The following is an 18,973-nucleotide window of genomic DNA, read 5'->3' as shown; positions in this document are numbered from 1 at the left end:
TTAAGTTTCATTAATTTTGCTATACCTGGCTGTTTCCACTGATCCTGCCACAAATCAAAACGCCGTGCCTGCAAATAAGACTTTGATTCTCCCTTATCTAATGGCGTTACAATATCTATATTTTCTATAATAAGGGCAGCTTTGGCTTCCATATCTGCCATGTCGTTGCCTAGGATACCGACATGACTAGGAATCCAGACTAACTGGACAGTCTTAATTACAGATAAAATATTTAAAATCTGAAAAACAATAGGGTTTTTGATGTTGTATACTGGTGTTTGTAATGCCTGCAAAGAACTGAGAGAATCTGTAAATATGATATAGGTATTCGTTTCTATAGTGTTTATGAATTGCATTGTTATTAGTATGGCTATAAGCTCTGCAGTCATAATTGAAATATTGTTACTGAGCCGGAAGTTATTTCTAATGTCCTTTTCTGGTATAACAAAGGCACATCCGCATATTTGCGAATTCGGGTCCTTAGACCCATCCGTATATATATGTACTCCTGGAAAAGATTGTATAAACAGATTTGCCGGACCTAAGGCCTCGGATGGTGACATGCTTTTGTTAATGGTGCAGTGCAGTGTGGTGTTTAGTTCCGGTTTGTCCAGGGTCCACAGTGGGATTGGATTAAACTCGGATATATGACTTTTAATTTTACTCATCTGAAATGAAATTTGTACATTTTTCATACAGGTATAATATGATTTGTAGGATGAAGGCATTTTGCTTTGATTAAATAAGAATATTGCATCTTCATTCAAACTTTGTATTGTAGGGTGTGGGGTGATAATTCCCTCGATTTTCAACTGATACTTGCTGATTAGGTAGTTTCTGTTTAATTGATAGGGCGGGTCCCCCGCTTCCGCCTGTAGGCTCGCTAGGGAAGTTCCCTTCATAGCTTGCAAACAAAACATCAGACTTTTATATTGCAGTTTATCTAATCGTTCCAGTTGTGTGTTACTGGCGGAGTTATATGCCTCAGCGCCATAATAGACTATACTTCTTATTAAAGTTTTGTACAGGGTTAGTAATGTATAACGGTCACAGCCCCAACTGGTTCCTCTTAGGTGCTTAATTAGATTTAACCTTTGCTCGCATCTCTCTATTATGTAATCTATATGTGCCTTCCATGTTAGGGTGCTGTCGTAATACAGACCTAGAAACTTGGCTACTTTTTTAATTTCTATCACTGTTTCACCCATTTTAATTTCAATGTCTGTTAATAGTGACTTATACCTGGTTGTTACTTGTTTCCGGAATAATACTGCAATAGTTTTTGTTTTTGAAATTTTAAAACCCCATGTGTCACACCAGTGTAAAATATTGGTCATGTCTTTGGACAAGGTATTACTTAAAATTTTTGCGTTTCTGGATGTTTTCCAGATGGCGCTGTCATCTGCAAACTGCGATATATTTTTACTATTAGATATACAACTTGAAATGTCGTTTATACATATATTAAAAAGTGTTGGGCTGATTACTGAGCCCTGGGGGGTACCGTTCTCGATTGGGTATTTATCCGAGTACGTCTCCCCTATACGTACTTGGATTGTCCTGTTCTGTAAAAAATCTTTTATAAAACCATACATATTACCATTTATACCCATATTTTTCATTTTATATAATAATCCCTCCTTCCACATCATGTCAAACGCTTTTTCAAAATCTATAAAAACAGCTAATAGACTGTCTTTATTAACATTTGACTTCTGTATTTCATTTTCCAACTTAACTAGTTGGTCGATTGTACTTCTATTCGTACGGAAGCCACACTGGTTTACTGTTATAAGATTATTACTTTCTAAAAACCACTTTAATCTGTTGTTAACCATTTTCTCCATGATCTTACATAGTGTACAGGTTAATGATATCGGTCTATAGGAGAGTGGTAGGTTGGGATTTTTCCCTGGTTTAAAAATTGGAATTACTATAGAATGTTTCCATTTGTCTGGTACCTTCTGTGTATTCCAGACCATATTAATAAAATCTAATATGACTGTTTGTGCAGTTACACTCAGTTTTTTATACATGTTATATGTTATTTGGTCATCCCCAGGACTCGTGTCTTTCGTTTGCGCAAGCGCGTCTATAAATTCCTGTAAAGTAAAGGTGTTGTTTATTGGGTGGTTGCTATGCTCCACTGTGTTTATATACGTTGAGTGTGTTTCTTCAAATTGTTTCTTATGTGTTATGAAGGCAGGATTGTAATTACTACTGTGACTCACAGAAGAGAAGGAGGCCGCAAACAGATTAGATTTATCCTTATTTTCTGTTGTGTATGTATGTGTTTCAGGGTTAATAAGTGCAGGTATTTCAGTGCACGTATGTGTTTTTTTCATGTTTCTGACTGCTTTCCAGACCTTAGCCATGGAAGTGTCTGTATTTATGTTTGTGCAGTATTCTTGCCAGTGTTGTTCTTTTGCTGATTTAATTACCTGTTTGCTGGCCTCTCGTTTCTCTCTGTAATCCTGCAAATCATTAAAATTGAAACTCCTTCTAGCTTTATTATAAGCTTTGTGTTTGGCACGTACTGCCCGTTCACAGTCACTGTTCCACCAAGGTATTGCGGAAAACTTATATTGTTTTTTCCGCTTTGTGGGTACATACTTATTTGTTATTTTTACTATGGCACTTATCAATTGATCATGGCTTACTTCTATATTTCCGTCTAAGAGTGCTAGAGTTATTTCCCTTTCACTACACTCGGTGTAACCATCCCAATCGGCTTTTTTAAAATTCCAGCTTACTTTATTGTTAGCTGTATGTGTAATAGGTGTACATCTATAATATATAATAATGGGGAAGTGATCACTGTCAAAATTGTTATCGTGTACACTCCAATTACACTTTCCGGCCAGGTCCGGTGTGGTCATTGTTAGATCCAACACTGACATTTCTAGTGTGGTTGAATTCACTCTTGTTCCTGAACCATTATTAAGTAATATCAAGTCATTGTCTTCAATATATTTGTACAATGCTTTACCCTTTTCGTTGATTCTATCACCTCCCCAAAGGGTATGATGGCTATTAAAGTCGCCACACATTATATACGGGGTACTTATAAATTGTTTTAAATGGGTATAGTCCTCACACCGATTGGTGACAGTTGTGTTATATATATTAATCACACTTATTGATTTGTCATGTAGTTTTATTACGACTCCGACAACCTCCATATTTGGACTTGTTATATCTAATTCATGGTATATGAGGCTATCCCGTACATATATATATACCAACGCCTCCTCGTCTCTGTTGGTTTGGACGATTTTTTAGTATGGGTGGATAAAAACCTGGTATATCAAAATGTGTATTGTCATCTAGCCATGTTTCTTGTAGACATATAATATTTATTTCTGGTCTACTTTCTATATATTTCAATAATTCTGTGCCATTAGCAAGTATGCTACGGGCATTCCATTGTAGAATGCCGATACCATTGGTGGTTTTGGTATTCATTTACATTTGTGACATGTCAACGGGAATAGTTGAAGGATCAACTTTGACACCAAACAGGGTGTCAAGCTGACCAAGGATGTACATGATTATAGCTGGCCATGTTTCTCCAGATTGATATTTGCTATATACTGATATAGCTAATGTAATTAGCTTTTGTATAGGTATATTTACTGTTGGTTCCTGTGGACCTTGTGGGGGTTGTACGGACGGACGGACGGACTGACGGTAGGACGGTCGGGTGTCTTGGACATTGACGTCCATTATATCGTTTGTACGCACGCATTTTTCAGTCGGAGCGTCTCCGGTTACGACCTGTGCGAAGGATTCTGTAAACATGTCTGGAAGAGGTAAAGGAGGAAAGGGACTCGGAAAGGGAGGTGCCAAGAGGCACAGGAAGGTGTTGCGTGATAACATCCAGGGTATCACCAAGCCCGCAATCCGTCGTCTGGCTCGACGAGGTGGTGTCAAACGTATCTCTGGACTCATCTACGAAGAGACCCGTGGTGTCCTTAAGGTTTTCCTTGAGAACGTCATCAGGGACGCTGTCACATACACCGAGCACGCCAAGAGGAAGACTGTCACAGCTATGGATGTTGTGTACGCTCTGAAGAGGCAAGGACGTACTCTGTACGGATTTGGCGGTTAAACCCAGAACGAACCCTGTCAACAAACAACACAAACGGCCCTTTTTAGGGCCACCAAACTTCTCAAAAAGCTTCAATATCACTCGAAAATACGCAATCTTAGTTTGTTTCTTTATTACAATTATTGTTTATGTACAACTGTAGCTATTCCATTCTCATAAGCACAAACAACTCACATGGGGTAATTAATAAACACTACATCAATTACATTGCACTCGCAACACAGGCTAATTCAATAACAACCAATTGTATAATTACATTTTATTTATTTCCATCGCTATGTCACCAGTATTAAAAACATAAATGCTGATCTTATACTACTACACGGAGAATAAATATCGATAAGAATAATATCGTACACATACGCATAAAGGTACACGTATACGTACCGCAATAAACAATAACATTACATTGGTCATCGCAATACACACGGACAAGTAACACCAGTAAACTCCACACACGTTTGCAATACATTTCCATTTATCAATAAATATTGTCCAACTACAGTTTCATCCACTCAATTACAATCATGATCAAGACGTGTTTCATTTCCGTATGTTTATGAATTATGCTTTGATACATACATGTATACACACAATATACATTACAACACGCACACACACATTCATTTATTTTACACACACATACTTAACTAATTCATACCCTTCTAACTTATGATGAATTAAAACATAACACAAAACTAAGAACTAAGTAATTGCGTTTTTTTTCGAGTGTTCATTGGGACCTTTTGAGGAGTTTGGGTGGCCCTGAAAAGGGCCGTTTGTGTTTGTAGTAAACTTTTTCAGGAGTTTACTTGGAGCTGGTGTACTTGGTGACAGCTTTGGTTCCCTCACTGACAGCGTGCTTGGCCAATTCACCGGGCAGAAGGAGACGGACAGCGGTCTGGATCTCCCGACTGGTGATGGTGGACCTCTTGTTGTAGTGAGCGAGACGGGAAGCCTCAGCGGCGATTCTCTCAAAGATGTCGTTGACAAAGCTGTTCATGATGGACATGGCCTTGCTGGACACACCGGTGTCGGGGTGCACCTGTTTCAACACTTTGTAGATGTAGATGCTGTAGGATTCCCTCCTCTTCCTCCTCCTTTTCTTGTCAGTCCCACGGTTGGCCTTTGCCTTGGTGGCGGCCTTCTTAGCTCCTTTCGATCCTGATGCTTTGGGTGCCATGATACTAATACGACGAGTGCCGATACGAGTAATGAGCGACGTTTTTCAATTTTTCCCTTTTATACCATCGCCCTCACAGGTAGGATCGAAACTTTAGCCTTGCGCCACACAAACACTCGAACCTCGCAGCTCTCTGAAAACACCCCCGACTTTTTCGCTCGCTACAGTTTCGATCCTACCTGTGGGTATAAAACGCTTCACGGCAACAAATTTTACTCATTTCTGCTATATCTGTTTACAGTAACTAGCCGAACATATCAAGATGTCTGGACGTGGTAAGGGAGGAAAAGTAAAGGGAAAGGCAAAGAGCCGATCATCCCGTGCCGGACTTCAGTTCCCAGTCGGACGTATCCACCGTCTGCTCCGCAAGGGAAACTATGCCGAGCGAGTTGGAGCCGGAGCACCAGTGTACTTGGCTGCTGTCCTCGAGTACTTAGCTGCTGAAGTTTTGGAATTGGCAGGAAACGCCGCCAGAGATAACAAGAAGACCAGGATCATCCCCCGTCATCTCCAGTTGGCCATCAGGAACGACGAGGAGTTGAACAAACTTCTGTCCGGTGTCACCATCGCACAGGGTGGTGTTCTGCCCAACATCCAGGCTGTTCTTCTCCCCAAGAAGACCCAGAAACCCGCCAAGTAGACGGTTCCAGTGTCATTCTGCACAAACAAAAACGGCCCTTTTCAGGGCCACCCACTTTTCTCAAAAAGTGTTCATATGATATGCCTCGAAAACACGCAAATATCTTGTTGCTTATTAATCTATGTGTTCAATTATATACAATTAGCTACTTAAAAACACACTGATTACATTTACATGTCAATAAATATTATAATTACTCACATATTACAACATAACAACAGAAATTACACACACTGTGGTTACAGATAAAGCCACTTAGTGAATACAATATCCTAGCTAACATTCATTCATATTCGACTGCAGATCTAAAGATCGTACAATATACAACTAAAAGTATTTTCATTAGCACATTTGTGTAAAAACAAGTAATTTGTAGCTACAACCAAAGACACGTGAAACTGCGTATACAACAATAGTACAGACATAAAGATGCGTTAGAGAACATTTATTCTACATGTCACGTGAGGCGATTTAAATGTAAATTAAAATAACATCATTGAATCCAAATTAAAAACAAATCCTAACTAGACAACATACTATGTCTGGCACCGCGTATATTTACGTATATCGCCTTGCCAGGTTGTCGCATATTATGTTAACTTCATACAGAAACTTGTATGTTCAAATGTGAACCTTTCATAGATGTAGATGCGGTGGTTTTTTTTTGTTTTTTTGTTGTTGTTGTTGTTTTTCCCCTCTCTCATTCACACGTGTGGAGTAAGTGTGTTTTGTGTGGCGTGTTATCATCTGTGTGTTACATGTAATTCTCCCTTTAGAAATATCAAATCAGATTAAAACAATACCTGTCCGAAAAATGAAAATATCAATTTCGACAGGTGTCATAATAGTATGCAATTACCGATAATAATTAAACTGATAATAGCAATCATTAAGATGACATGTTTTTCTTAGTGTGCGTGATCGTCGTGAACACAAGCCCAGGTAGGATTGAAAGTTGGCGGATTGTACATGCTTGAGGGCCAATGAAGGATTGTGGATAGCGTCCAATCAGAAACGTGTTTACATATCCTGTGCCCAATCGTGGCCATGATCTGTAACGGAGCGGGGAGCACAAAAATAGCTCTCTGAGTGCAGTTTTCATTCTACCGTTGAACTTCGACTGGTAAACATCAGAAATGGCTCGTACAAAGCAGACCGCCCGTAAATCCACTGGAGGCAAGGCCCCACGTAAACAGTTGGCTACCAAGGCCGCCCGTAAGAGCGCCCCAGCCACCGGAGGAGTAAAGAAACCTCACAGGTACAGGCCAGGAACAGTCGCTCTCCGTGAAATCCGTAGGTACCAGAAGAGCACCGAGCTCCTCATCAGGAAACTGCCATTCCAGCGTCTCGTCCGTGAAATCGCCCAGGATTTCAAGACCGACCTGAGGTTCCAGAGCTCTGCTGTTATGGCTCTTCAGGAGGCTAGCGAAGCTTACTTGGTCGGACTTTTCGAGGACACCAACCTGTGCGCCATCCACGCCAAGCGTGTCACCATCATGCCCAAGGATATCCAGCTGGCTCGCCGTATCCGCGGAGAACGTGCTTAAGCAGTACATCTGTACACTACTTCCCAAAACGGCCCTTTTCAGGGCCACCAAAATTCCAAAAAAGTTCCACTTGCTCTCGAATTTACGCTATCATACATACATACATACATACATACATACTTACTTACAATCAGATGGAAGTATAACCATCAACTTTATTATAGGAATTAAATTCAATACAATATTGGAATTTTTAAATAGTAATATTATTACGATTGTGATTGGATAGATCAACAATTAAAACACGGAATTAGCATGTTTGCATAACACTAACAAATTACTGGTCAATTAATAAACAGATCGAGAGTCAACAACACAACTTGTAAGAAAACATCTGTATGACCTGGTATTAAAGTTTAGTGACATAATTTCTCGATTTACAAGTATATGACTTAATTTGCTAGGGTAACTTGCGATGCTTTACATGGATATGATGCGTTTGTGAGATATTATAGTGATTTGGAAGCGAGTATTTGTACATGAGTTTATTATTGGTGTTGGTTTTAAGAATATGAGTTGTATGTATTGCGAGGAAAAGTGGTAATAATTGAATAATGAAGCATATATATATGTAAATAAATGATAATAAAAAAAAAAAAAGTAAATAATAATAGGGGTTGGATGGGATTGTGTAGTGGATTACGGTTTAAGGTATGGGGGTGGGGTGGGGCGGGGATTATGGTTTGTGTTGGACGTGGGATTGGTTATCCGGCCGAGCGGAGCGAGGCCCGAAATTTTTGGGGGTACATTTTTCATTTTTCAGGAGTTAAAATTTTTCCGGAAATTCATTTCCATGCGCAGATACCATTACTTACTTCAAACTGCTTTATTTTACGTTTTTACAGCTTAATAGTGCACTATACGGTTTCATACATGTATTTAGCGCTTGATAAACTTATATACATTTCCATACATACACTTACACCGTTTAAAACTGATATACAGCTTTATACAATGCATTTACAGCTACAACAAACTTATATACAACATGATACATGTACATACAGAAGAATTAACTCATATACAGCCACCTACATTCAGTTAATGCTTAATATAATTCATACATGTTCTCGGCGATAAGTATAATCTAATAAAACTGAATAACTGATGGAATGCATTCAAATTGGTTACAAAATAACTATCTTGATAACAGTGAATATAGTTAAATGAATGCAGATTCCACAAAATACAATAACACATGAATTGAAAATTCTGTTAATTACACATATCATCCATTGACAATGCCAGATAATTCCTAATTACATTATATCATTGTTTTCTTTAACATTTCATGTCAAGTTTTAGTGCTTTAGTCGTATGTTTGATTACATTTCAGTTTTCTACTATTCACAGGTGCTATGTACACATGTGTCACTTTGCCTACAACACCACTATACAGTGTGTATGCCTGGCCGGGAATTATGACCAATGAAAACCGCGCTTACAAAAACGCACAGGTCTTCTCACACGGCCTAGACTTTGCTATAAAGACCTGGTCTGTGTGTGCCGAGTCATTTCAGTCACTGCTCGCAGTCTGTAAACATGTCTGGAAGAGGTAAAGGAGGAAAGGGACTCGGAAAGGGAGGTGCCAAGAGGCACAGGAAGGTGTTGCGTGATAACATCCAGGGTATCACCAAGCCCGCAATCCGTCGTCTGGCTCGACGAGGTGGTGTCAAACGTATCTCTGGACTCATCTACGAAGAGACCCGTGGTGTCCTTAAGGTTTTCCTTGAGAACGTCATCAGGGACGCTGTCACATACACCGAGCACGCCAAGAGGAAGACTGTCACAGCTATGGATGTTGTGTACGCTCTGAAGAGGCAAGGACGTACTCTGTACGGATTTGGCGGTTAAACCCAGAACGAACCCTGTCAACAAACAACACAAACGGCCCTTTTTAGGGCCACCAAACTTCTCAAAAAGCTTCAATATCACTCGAAAATACGCAATCTTTGTTTGTTTCTTTATTACAATTTGTATTTATGTACAACTGTAACTATTCAATTCTCATAAACACAAACAACTCACATGGGGTGATTAATAAAGACTACATCAATTACATTGTACTCGCAACACAGGAACAAGTAATTCAATAACAACCAATTGTATAATTAAATTTTATTTATTTCCATCGCTATGTCACCAGTATTAAAAACATAAATGCTGATCTTATACTACTACTACTACTACTACTACTACTACTACCACCACACGGAGACTAGATATCGACAAAATTAATATCGTACACATACGCATAAAGATACACGTATACGTACCGCAATATACAATAACATTACATTACATTGGTCATCGCAATACACACGGACAAGTAACACCAGTAAACTCCACACACGTTTGCAGTACATTTCCATTTATCAATAGATATTGTCCAACTACAGTTTTATCCACTCAATTAAAATCATGATCAAGACATGTTTCATTTCCGTATGTTTATGCATTATGCTTTGATTGATACATACATGTATACACACAATATACATTACAACACACAACTCATATCACACATATATTCGTTTATTTTACACACACATACTTAACTAATTCATACCCTTTTAACTTATGATGAATTGAAACATAACACAAAACTAAGAACTAAGTAATTGCGTTTTTTCGAGTGTTCATTGGGACTTTTTGAGGAGTTTGGGTGGCCCTGAAAAGGGCCGTTTGTGTTTGTAGTAGTAAACTTTTCAGGAGTTTACTTGGAGCTGGTGTACTTGGTGACAGCTTTGGTTCCCTCACTGACAGCGTGCTTGGCCAATTCACCGGGCAGAAGGAGACGGACAGCGGTCTGGATCTCCCGACTGGTGATGGTGGACCTCTTGTTGTAGTGAGCGAGACGGGAAGCCTCAGCGGCGATTCTCTCAAAGATGTCGTTGACAAAGCTGTTCATGATGGACATGGCCTTGCTGGACACACCGGTGTCGGGGTGCACCTGTTTCAACACTTTGTAGATGTAGATGCTGTAGGATTCCCTCCTCTTCCTCCTCCTTTTCTTGTCAGTCCCACGGTTGGCCTTTGCCTTGGTGGCGGCCTTCTTAGCTCCTTTCGATCCTGATGCTTTGGGTGCCATGATACTAATACGACGAGTGCCGATACGAGTAATGAGCGACGTTGATTGATTGATTGATTGATGGGGCTTAACGTCCTTGTTCCGGTTATAACCGAGCCTAGGACACTAAGGGGAAAGGGGTGGGTCGGGGCACTAAATAGGGAGCAATTTCGCATTTCGTCATCGCCAAATGATCTAATATGAGAGGGACAGACGATTATCTCTATGTCTAAAAAAAAAAAAAAAAAAAAAAAAAAAAAAAAAAAAAAAATTTGTCCTGTCACTGAATTGCCTTAATGCCCTACATTATCCTAATCTAGACCTATATGAACCTATACTCTGTGGCGGCTAGCAATTAGCCTACTCTTGTTCGAATACCAGCAGAGGATCTTTAACGTGCACGGCGTGACTCACCGTACACCGGACCCCGGATTAACGTCCCTTCCGAAGGACAAGAAGTGTAGAAGATAGCGTGAGATAGAGTATAGATTGGTTTGAAATATTTGGTATAGTTTGTTAGTGGGATATAGTTTTGTTATTGATAGTAGGAATTCTAGACACCATTTTGTATTGCTAACCATGGTGTTTTCGAATGGGTAAGGGGTAGGGTATGGATCAGACTAGTTTGTTATGTAGAGTGTAGTTATAGGGTGATTATAAAGAGGTAGTGCTGGGCTTGGGTAAGCATAGGAAATTTGGATTACGTGATAATGCGAGTTATTATACAAAGACTGTTTTTCGGGAGACTGTTGATTACTGTGTATAATCATCTACAAGCCTACCCTACTGGAGCAGTGCTATGTACATAAAGCACAGTTGATAGCGATTAGTAATAGTAAGAGGAAAGGATAGGAGGGGAGGAAGGGGGTTTAGAAAGGGGAGTTGCCAGATGGTATTGGCATGGGAGGTCCCCACATCTATATTCGGGGTGTGTGTTGGTGTATTTAGGTACATGTTTTAGAAGGTAGATACCACGTTCCTCGTCACAGGGGGTCTACAACCCGGACCACTCCGGGGCATACACACCTGCAGAGTAGGTGGATATCTGATGTCAAATTGTGTATGAATGGTATAGATGTTCATATGTTGCGATGCGTTTTTTGTGTGGTTTGGGGAATATATAATGCTTTTGTACGGATCATTCACTACTAAGTGCACCTGACGAGGTGAGAAGCTGTACAATACACATTATTTCCTATCGTGGTGAAAGTGTGTTGTATTTTTGTTTGGTGTGAGTGTTTATAATGCTTTTGTACAGATCATTCACTTAAGTGCACCTGACGAGGTGAGAAGCTGTACAGTACACATTATTTCCTATCGTGGTGTATGCGTGTTGTATTTTTGTTTGGTGAGAGTGATTATAATGCTTTTGTACAGATCATTCACTTAAGTGCACCTGACGAGGTGTGAAGCTGTACAATACACATTATGTCCTATCGTGGTGTATGCGTGTTGTATTTTTGTTTGGTGTGATGTTTATAATGCTTTTGTACAGATCATTCACTTAAGTGCACCTGACGAGGTGTGAAGCTGTACAATACACATTATGTCCTATCGTGGTGTATGCCTGCTGTATTTTTTGTTTGGTGTGAGTGTTTATAATGCTTTTGTACAGATCATTCACTTAAGTGCACCTGACGAGGTGTGAAGCTGTACAATACACATTATGTCCTATCGTGGTGTATGCGTGTTGTATTTTTGTTTGGTGTGAGTGTTTATAATGCTTTTGTACAGATCATTCACTTAAGTGCACCTGACGAGGTGTGAAGCTGTACAATACACATTATGTCCTATCGTGGTGTATGCGTGTTGTATTTTTGTTTGGTGAGAGTGTTTATAATGCTTTTGTACAGATCATTCACTTAAGTGCACCTGACGAGGTGAGAAGCTGTACAATACACATTATTTCCTATCGTGGTGTATGCGTTTTGTATCTTTGTTTGGTGAGTGTTTATAATGCTTTTGTACGGATCATTCACTTAAGTGCACCTGACGAGGTGAGAAGCTGTACAATACACATTATTTCCTATCGTGGTGTATGCGGGATATATTTTTGTTTGGTGTGTAAGTAAACATACGTATCCCTACAGTTAATGTGGTGTTGAGTATAAAAAATAGATACCACTTTCCTCGTAGCAGGGAGGATAAAACCTAGGACCACCCCGGGGCAGACACAACTGCAGAGTAGGGGGAGATCTATTATCAGGGTTGGTAGTCAAGTGAGGAATATATACATGTGTGGTGTCACATGTTCGTGGGTGTTTGTTGTTTGACCCTTTAGAAATATATGTGTTGTGGTATCAACCGTCACATACCTCGAACAGGGAGGATATATACCTCGGACCACCCCGGGGCGGACACAACTGTTGAGTATTTGACGTCTGACATACGGGGGTTGGGGCACAGAGGAGGAGACCCCAGACCTCCTGGAGTCTCCGTATGTCCCAATTAGTGGAGGGATCAGTAGTAATCCCCCCTGGAACATTCTCCCTGGGTATCCTGAGGATTCTAATGTTTAAAAAAAAAAAAAAAAAAAAAAAAAAAAAGGGTCATTGTGTTGTTGTTAAAGAGAGTGAGAGAGAGAGAAAAAAAAAAAAATTAACCGTGTGAGTTGGTTTTGCAGGGATAACGTATGTTAAGTGTGTAAAAAATCGATGTTAAGTATCGCTATCTTAGATCTTGTCTAGATAATCAATAGCAGTGAGATAAGCAGTGAGGAGATCGAAAATGTGTCTCATGTGTTGTTTAGGAGGATTTAGTATAGACTTAGTATCAAATTTGATTTTATCTAAATTTTCTATTTCATCTTTAAAGTCTGACCTATGGTTATCATGGGCGCTGCATTCGAATAGGATATGTTCTATTGTTTCTGGTTCGCCACAGTTTCTACAATAGGGACTGACTTCTTTCTTAATTCTATTGATGTTATGACCAAGTTTGGTGTATCCTAATCTAAGTCTAGTTATTACAGTATCCTCTGTTTTATTATAACTATATAACTGAGTTTTGATTTTGACATTATCCTCGATGTTTCTGAGCCAGTTATTAGTTAATTTCGACCAACTATCCTGCCATATCGATTGGGTTTTATTATTGATTATACTAACGACCTCTGTGACACTCAAGTCTATGTTTAGATGGATGACATTTGACCCTAGGGCTTCTTTAGCTAACTGATCTGCTACCTCATTACCTGGTATATCTACGTGCGATGGGATCCATTCAAATTGAAGATCTATGCCTAGTTGATCAATCTCTGATATCATGTAGTGGATTGCATTAAGTAGTTTAGGCCTACTGCTGTTACCAGTTATTAGAGATTGTAAGGAGCTAAGGGAATCCGAAAGAATTACTACTTTATCAAATTTAGTGTGATTTTTCTTTACACCTATCAAAGCAATTTGAATGGCCATAAGCTCTGCTGTATAAACCGATGCTCTATCGCTTAACCGTAATGACTTTTTAACTTTATAGGTGTTGTTAAATATTCCTAAACCTACACGGTTACTGTCTGGATTTTTTGAGCCGTCAGTATAGAATTTAGTAAAGTTATTGTATTTTCGATCTATCAGTTCTAATGCTAGGTTTTTAGCGCCTATCGGGTCGTTTTGTTTATCTATCATCTTTAGGAGGTCTAGCGATACATTAGGGTCTGTTTTTAACCACGGGACTTGGAAATCTTGTTTGCGGGATATTTTAACGCTGTCTAAACCATACTTTTGTTTTAGTCTAATTATTTCTGATGGATATGGAGCCCTGTTGTTATTGACGGGATGTTCACTATCTTTTATTTCTTTATTTAGGAGAAATTTATCACCATGACTTTGTGTCCTAGCCCAGTATTTTAATGTAAGATTTTCTCGCCTGAGAGTTAAGGGGGGTTCACCTGCCTCTGCTAATAAACTGTTGGTATTGGTGTTTTTTATTGCCCTTAGCGCTACTCTTAAGGCTGAATGTTGAATTACATCTAGATGTTTTAGTACTGTGTCGCTAGCTGTATTATATACCTGGCACCCATAATCTAGCCTAGATCTAACTAACGCTTTATATAGCATTAATTGTGTAGTTTTATTGGCGCCAAATTTACATCCTGAAATATATCTCATAGTGTTTATTGCCTTTTGGCATGTCTCCTTAACATATTTAATATGTTTACTCCAAGTTAGTTTATGATCTATTATCATGCCTAAATACCTAACTTGTTTTTCAAATTTTAGTTTAGTTTGTCCTAGGTATAGTTCAGGAAGTTTCTTACTTTTAGAGAAATACATTGCTATTGTTTTCTGTTTAGATGGTTTAAACCCCCACTTATTAGCCCACTCATTAATTGCTGTCAGCGTTGTCTGGATATGTTTGGTTAAATATCTAATGTTTTTACCTGTACTCCAAATACATCCGTCGTCTGCAAATTGTGCTAACTTGGTGTTATTGTGGAGCGTTTGTGACAGAGTATTAATGTAGATATTAAAAAGAGTAGGGGATATTACGCTACCCTGTGCTACACCGTTTTCTAGTTCATATTGATCTGATAACGTGTCATGAATTCTAACCTGGATCTTACGGTTTTTCAGGAAACTGCTTACGAATTTAAATATGTTACCAGTTATACCATGATTTTTAAGTGATACTAAAAGACCATCATGCCAAATAAGATCATATGCTTTTTCTAGATCTAAAAAGACAGCTAGTGTACTTTGTTTTAGGTTCAAACCTTTTTTAATATCTGAGGTGAGTCTAAGAAGGGGGTCTAGCGTAGATCTACCTTTACGGAACCCGCTCTGTTCCTCGTTGATGATACCTGAGCTTTCAAGTGAATATACTAGCCTGTTATTTACCATAGTTTCCATTACTTTACAGAGGTGAGAAGTTAATGCTATGGGCCTATATGATGCAGGTTCCTGCGGATTTTTACCTGGTTTTAGTATAGGTATAACTACGGCCTTTTTCCACGCCTCAGGTATAGTTCCCTGTTGCCATATGTGGTTTAAGAGTTTAAGTATTATTTCTGTTATGTTGTTTGTACAGTGTTTGAGGATGGTGTATGAAATGTTGTCATCTCCTGGAGATGTGTTTTTCTTGTTCTGAAGTGCATTGTTGTATTCTGTGATTGTAAATGGACAGTTCAGCTCACCTGTATTGGGGCCGGGGTTACTTATAACGTCGTCTATGTTATCCTGATTGTTAGCTTTATTTAATTTAAACTCAGGAGTTAAGTTATCATTACTGCTAGCGCTCTGATATTGTTTAGCTAGAGTATCAGCCTTTTCCTTATCGGTAATGTTGTTTTTACCTAATATAGGGATTTCAGTTCTATTTATTCCCTGAATAGCTTTGACCTTTGACCATACATTTTTTAGATTTGTTTTATTATTTAATGATGAACAAAACTCTTCCCAATGATTTCGTTTGACGTTTTGAATAATGTTATTAAAATTTGTTTTACATCTGACATAATTTGCTTTTAGCGTTTCGTTATTTTTGTTTGCCCTCCATTTACTTTCACTAATGAGCGACGTTTTTCAATTTTTCCCTTTTATACCATCGCCCTCACAGGTAGGATCGAAACTTTAGCGTTGCGCCACACAAACACTCGAACCTCGCAGCTCTCTGAAAACACCCCCGACTTTTTCGCTCGCTACAGTTTCGATCCTACCTGTGGGTATAAAACGCTTCACGGCAACAAATTCTACTCATGTGTCCTAGGCTCGGTTATAACCGGAACAAGGACGTTAAGCCCCATCAATCAATCAATCAATTCTACTCATTTCTGCTATATCTGTTTACAGTAACTAGCCGAACATATCAAGATGTCTGGACGTGGTAAGGGAGGAAAAGTAAAGGGAAAGGCAAAGAGCCGATCATCCCGTGCCGGACTTCAGTTCCCAGTCGGACGTATCCACCGTCTGCTCCGCAAGGGAAACTATGCCGAGCGAGTTGGAGCCGGAGCACCAGTGTACTTGGCTGCTGTCCTCGAGTACTTAGCTGCTGAAGTTTTGGAATTGGCAGGAAACGCCGCCAGAGATAACAAGAAGACCAGGATCATCCCCCGTCATCTCCAGTTGGCCATCAGGAACGACGAGGAGTTGAACAAACTGCTGTCCGGTGTCACCATCGCACAGGGTGGTGTTCTGCCCAACATCCAGGCTGTTCTTCTCCCCAAGAAGACCCAGAAACCCGCCAAGTAGACGGTTCCAGTGTCATTCTGCACAAACAAAAACGGCCCTTTTCAGGGCCACCCACTTTTCTCAAAAAGTGTTCATATGATATGCCTCGAAAACACGCAAATATCTTGTTGCTTATTTATCTATGTGTTCAATTATATACAATTAGCTACTTAAAAACACACTGATTACATTTACATGTCAATAAATATTATAATTACTCACATATTACAACATAACAACAGAAAGTATACACACTGTGGTTACAGATAAAGCCACTTAGTGAATACAATATCCTAGCTAACATTCATTCATATTCGACTGCAGATCTAAAGATCGTACAATATACAACTAAAGGTATTTTCATTAGCACATTTCTGTAAAAACAAGTAATTTGTAGCTACAACCAAAGACACGTGAAACTGCGTATACAACAATAGTACAGACATAAAGATGCGTTAGAGAACATTTATTCTACATGTCACGTGAGGCGATTTAAATGTAAATTGAAATAACATCATTGAATCCAAATTAAAAACAAATCCTAACTAGACAACATACTATGTCTGGCACCGTGTATATTTACGTATATCGCCTTGCCAGGTTGTCGCATATTATGTTAACTTCATACAGAAACTTGTATGTTTTAAAGGTGAACCTTTCATAGATGTAGATGCGGTTTGTTGTTGTTTTTTTTTTGTTTTTTTTTTCCCCTCTCTTATTCACACGTGTGGAGTAAGTGTGTTTTGTGTGGCGTGTTATCATCTGGGTGTTACATGTAATTCTCCCTTTAGAAATATCAAATCAGATCAAAACAATACCTGTCCGAAAAATGATAATATCAATTTCGACAGGTGTCATAATAGTATGCAATTACCGATAATAATTAAACTGGTAATAGCAATCATTAAGATGACATGTTTTTCTTAGTGTGCGTGATCGTCGTGAACACAAGCCCAGGTAGGATTGAAAGTTGGCGGATTGTACATGCTTGAGGGCCAATGAAGGATTGTGGATAGCGTCCAATCAGAAACGTGTTTACATATCCTGTGCCCAATCGTGGCCATGATCTGTAACGGAGCGGGGAGCACAAAAATAGCTCTCTGAGTGCAGTTTTCATTCTACCGTTGAACTTCGACTGGTAAACATCAGAAATGGCTCGTACAAAGCAGACCGCCCGTAAATCCACTGGAGGCAAGGCCCCACGTAAACAGTTGGCTACCAAGGCCGCCCGTAAGAGCGCCCCAGCCACCGGAGGAGTAAAGAAACCTCACAGGTACAGGCCAGGAACAGTCGCTCTCCGTGAAATCCGTAGGTACCAGAAGAGCACCGAGCTCCTCATCAGGAAACTGCCATTCCAGCGTCTCGTCCGTGAAATCGCCCAGGATTTCAAGACCGACCTGAGGTTCCAGAGCTCTGCTGTTATGGCTCTTCAGGAGGCTAGCGAAGCTTACTTGGTCGGACTTTTCGAGGACACCAACCTGTGCGCCATCCACGCCAAGCGTGTCACCATCATGCCCAAGGATATCCAGCTGGCTCGCCGTATCCGCGGAGAACGTGCTTAAGCAGTACATCTGTACACTACTTCCCAAAACGGCCCTTTTCAGGGCCACCAAAATTCCAAAAAAGTTCCACTTGCTCTCGAATTTACGCTATCATACATACATACATACATACATACATACTTACTTACAATCAGATGGAAGTATAACCATCAACTTTATTATAGGAATTAAATTCAATACAATATTGGAATTTTTAAATAGTAATATTATTACGATTGTGATTGGATAGATCAACAATTAAAACACGGAATTAGCATGTTTGCATAACACTAACAAATTACTGGTCAATTAATAAACAGATCGAGAGTCAACAACACAACTTGTAAGAAAACATCTGTATGACCTGGTATTAAAGTTTAGTGACATAATTTCTCGATTTACAAGTATATGACTTAATTTGCTAGGGTAACTTGCGATGCTTTACATGGATATGATGCGTTTGTGAGATATTATAGTGATTTGGAAGCGAGTATTTGTACATGAGTTTATTATTGGTGTTGGTTTTAAGAATATGAGTTGTATGTATTGCGAGGAAAAGTGGTAATAATTGAATAATGAAGCATATATATATGTAAATAAATGATAATAAAAAAAAAAAAAGTAAATAATAATAGGGGTTGGATGGGATTGTGTAGTGGATTACGGTTTAAGGTATGGGGGGGGGGTGGGGCGGGGATTATGGTTTGTGTTGGACGT

The 18,973-nt window shown here is 39.3% G+C and overlaps 6 protein-coding genes across 6 annotated transcripts; 4 read left to right on the top strand and 2 right to left on the bottom strand.

The window, feature by feature from the left end:
• The first annotated feature begins 3,796 nt into the window (after nt 1-3,796).
• LOC117323105 (histone H4) lies at nt 3,797-4,232 on the top strand. Its single transcript, XM_033878118.1, has one exon. The coding sequence runs from the start codon at nt 3,800-3,802 to the stop codon at nt 4,109-4,111; it is 312 nt and encodes a 103-aa protein (XP_033734009.1). The 5' UTR covers nt 3,797-3,799; the 3' UTR covers nt 4,112-4,232.
• Nucleotides 4,233-4,820: 588 nt separating this feature from the next.
• On the bottom strand, nt 4,821-5,376 carry LOC117323103 (histone H2B). Its single transcript, XM_033878114.1, has one exon. The coding sequence runs from the start codon at nt 5,292-5,294 to the stop codon at nt 4,920-4,922; it is 375 nt and encodes a 124-aa protein (XP_033734005.1). The 5' UTR covers nt 5,295-5,376; the 3' UTR covers nt 4,821-4,919.
• Nucleotides 5,377-5,481: 105 nt separating this feature from the next.
• On the top strand, nt 5,482-5,988 carry LOC117323101 (histone H2A). The gene has a single exon (XM_033878112.1). The coding sequence runs from the start codon at nt 5,557-5,559 to the stop codon at nt 5,932-5,934; it is 378 nt and encodes a 125-aa protein (XP_033734003.1). The 5' UTR covers nt 5,482-5,556; the 3' UTR covers nt 5,935-5,988.
• Nucleotides 5,989-8,990: 3,002 nt separating this feature from the next.
• Nucleotides 8,991-9,438, top strand: LOC117323104 (histone H4). The gene has a single exon (XM_033878115.1). The coding sequence runs from the start codon at nt 9,024-9,026 to the stop codon at nt 9,333-9,335; it is 312 nt and encodes a 103-aa protein (XP_033734006.1). The 5' UTR covers nt 8,991-9,023; the 3' UTR covers nt 9,336-9,438.
• Nucleotides 9,439-9,635: 197 nt separating this feature from the next.
• Nucleotides 9,636-10,609, bottom strand: LOC117323102 (histone H2B). The gene has a single exon (XM_033878113.1). The coding sequence runs from the start codon at nt 10,570-10,572 to the stop codon at nt 10,198-10,200; it is 375 nt and encodes a 124-aa protein (XP_033734004.1). The 5' UTR covers nt 10,573-10,609; the 3' UTR covers nt 9,636-10,197.
• A 5,712-nt stretch (nt 10,610-16,321) lies between these two features.
• LOC117323100 (histone H2A) lies at nt 16,322-16,790 on the top strand. The gene has a single exon (XM_033878111.1). The coding sequence runs from the start codon at nt 16,359-16,361 to the stop codon at nt 16,734-16,736; it is 378 nt and encodes a 125-aa protein (XP_033734002.1). The 5' UTR covers nt 16,322-16,358; the 3' UTR covers nt 16,737-16,790.
• The last annotated feature ends 2,183 nt before the right edge of the window (nt 16,791-18,973 follow it).

Source organism: Pecten maximus, chromosome 3, assembly GCF_902652985.1.
Source record: "Pecten maximus chromosome 3, xPecMax1.1, whole genome shotgun sequence".
Classification (NCBI taxonomy): Eukaryota; Metazoa; Mollusca; class Bivalvia; order Pectinida; family Pectinidae; genus Pecten; species Pecten maximus.
This window is presented reverse-complemented; position numbering and strand designations above follow the sequence as displayed.

Bases quoted from the DNA above. Each gene is read 5' to 3' on its own strand.
- LOC117323105 (XM_033878118.1), top strand. From the start codon at position 3,800: ATGTCTGGAAGAGGTAAAGGAGGAAAGGGACTCGGAAAGGGAGGTGCC.
- LOC117323103 (XM_033878114.1), bottom strand. From the start codon at position 5,294: ATGGCACCCAAAGCATCAGGATCGAAAGGAGCTAAGAAGGCCGCCACC.
- LOC117323101 (XM_033878112.1), top strand. From the start codon at position 5,557: ATGTCTGGACGTGGTAAGGGAGGAAAAGTAAAGGGAAAGGCAAAGAGC.
- LOC117323104 (XM_033878115.1), top strand. From the start codon at position 9,024: ATGTCTGGAAGAGGTAAAGGAGGAAAGGGACTCGGAAAGGGAGGTGCC.
- LOC117323102 (XM_033878113.1), bottom strand. From the start codon at position 10,572: ATGGCACCCAAAGCATCAGGATCGAAAGGAGCTAAGAAGGCCGCCACC.
- LOC117323100 (XM_033878111.1), top strand. From the start codon at position 16,359: ATGTCTGGACGTGGTAAGGGAGGAAAAGTAAAGGGAAAGGCAAAGAGC.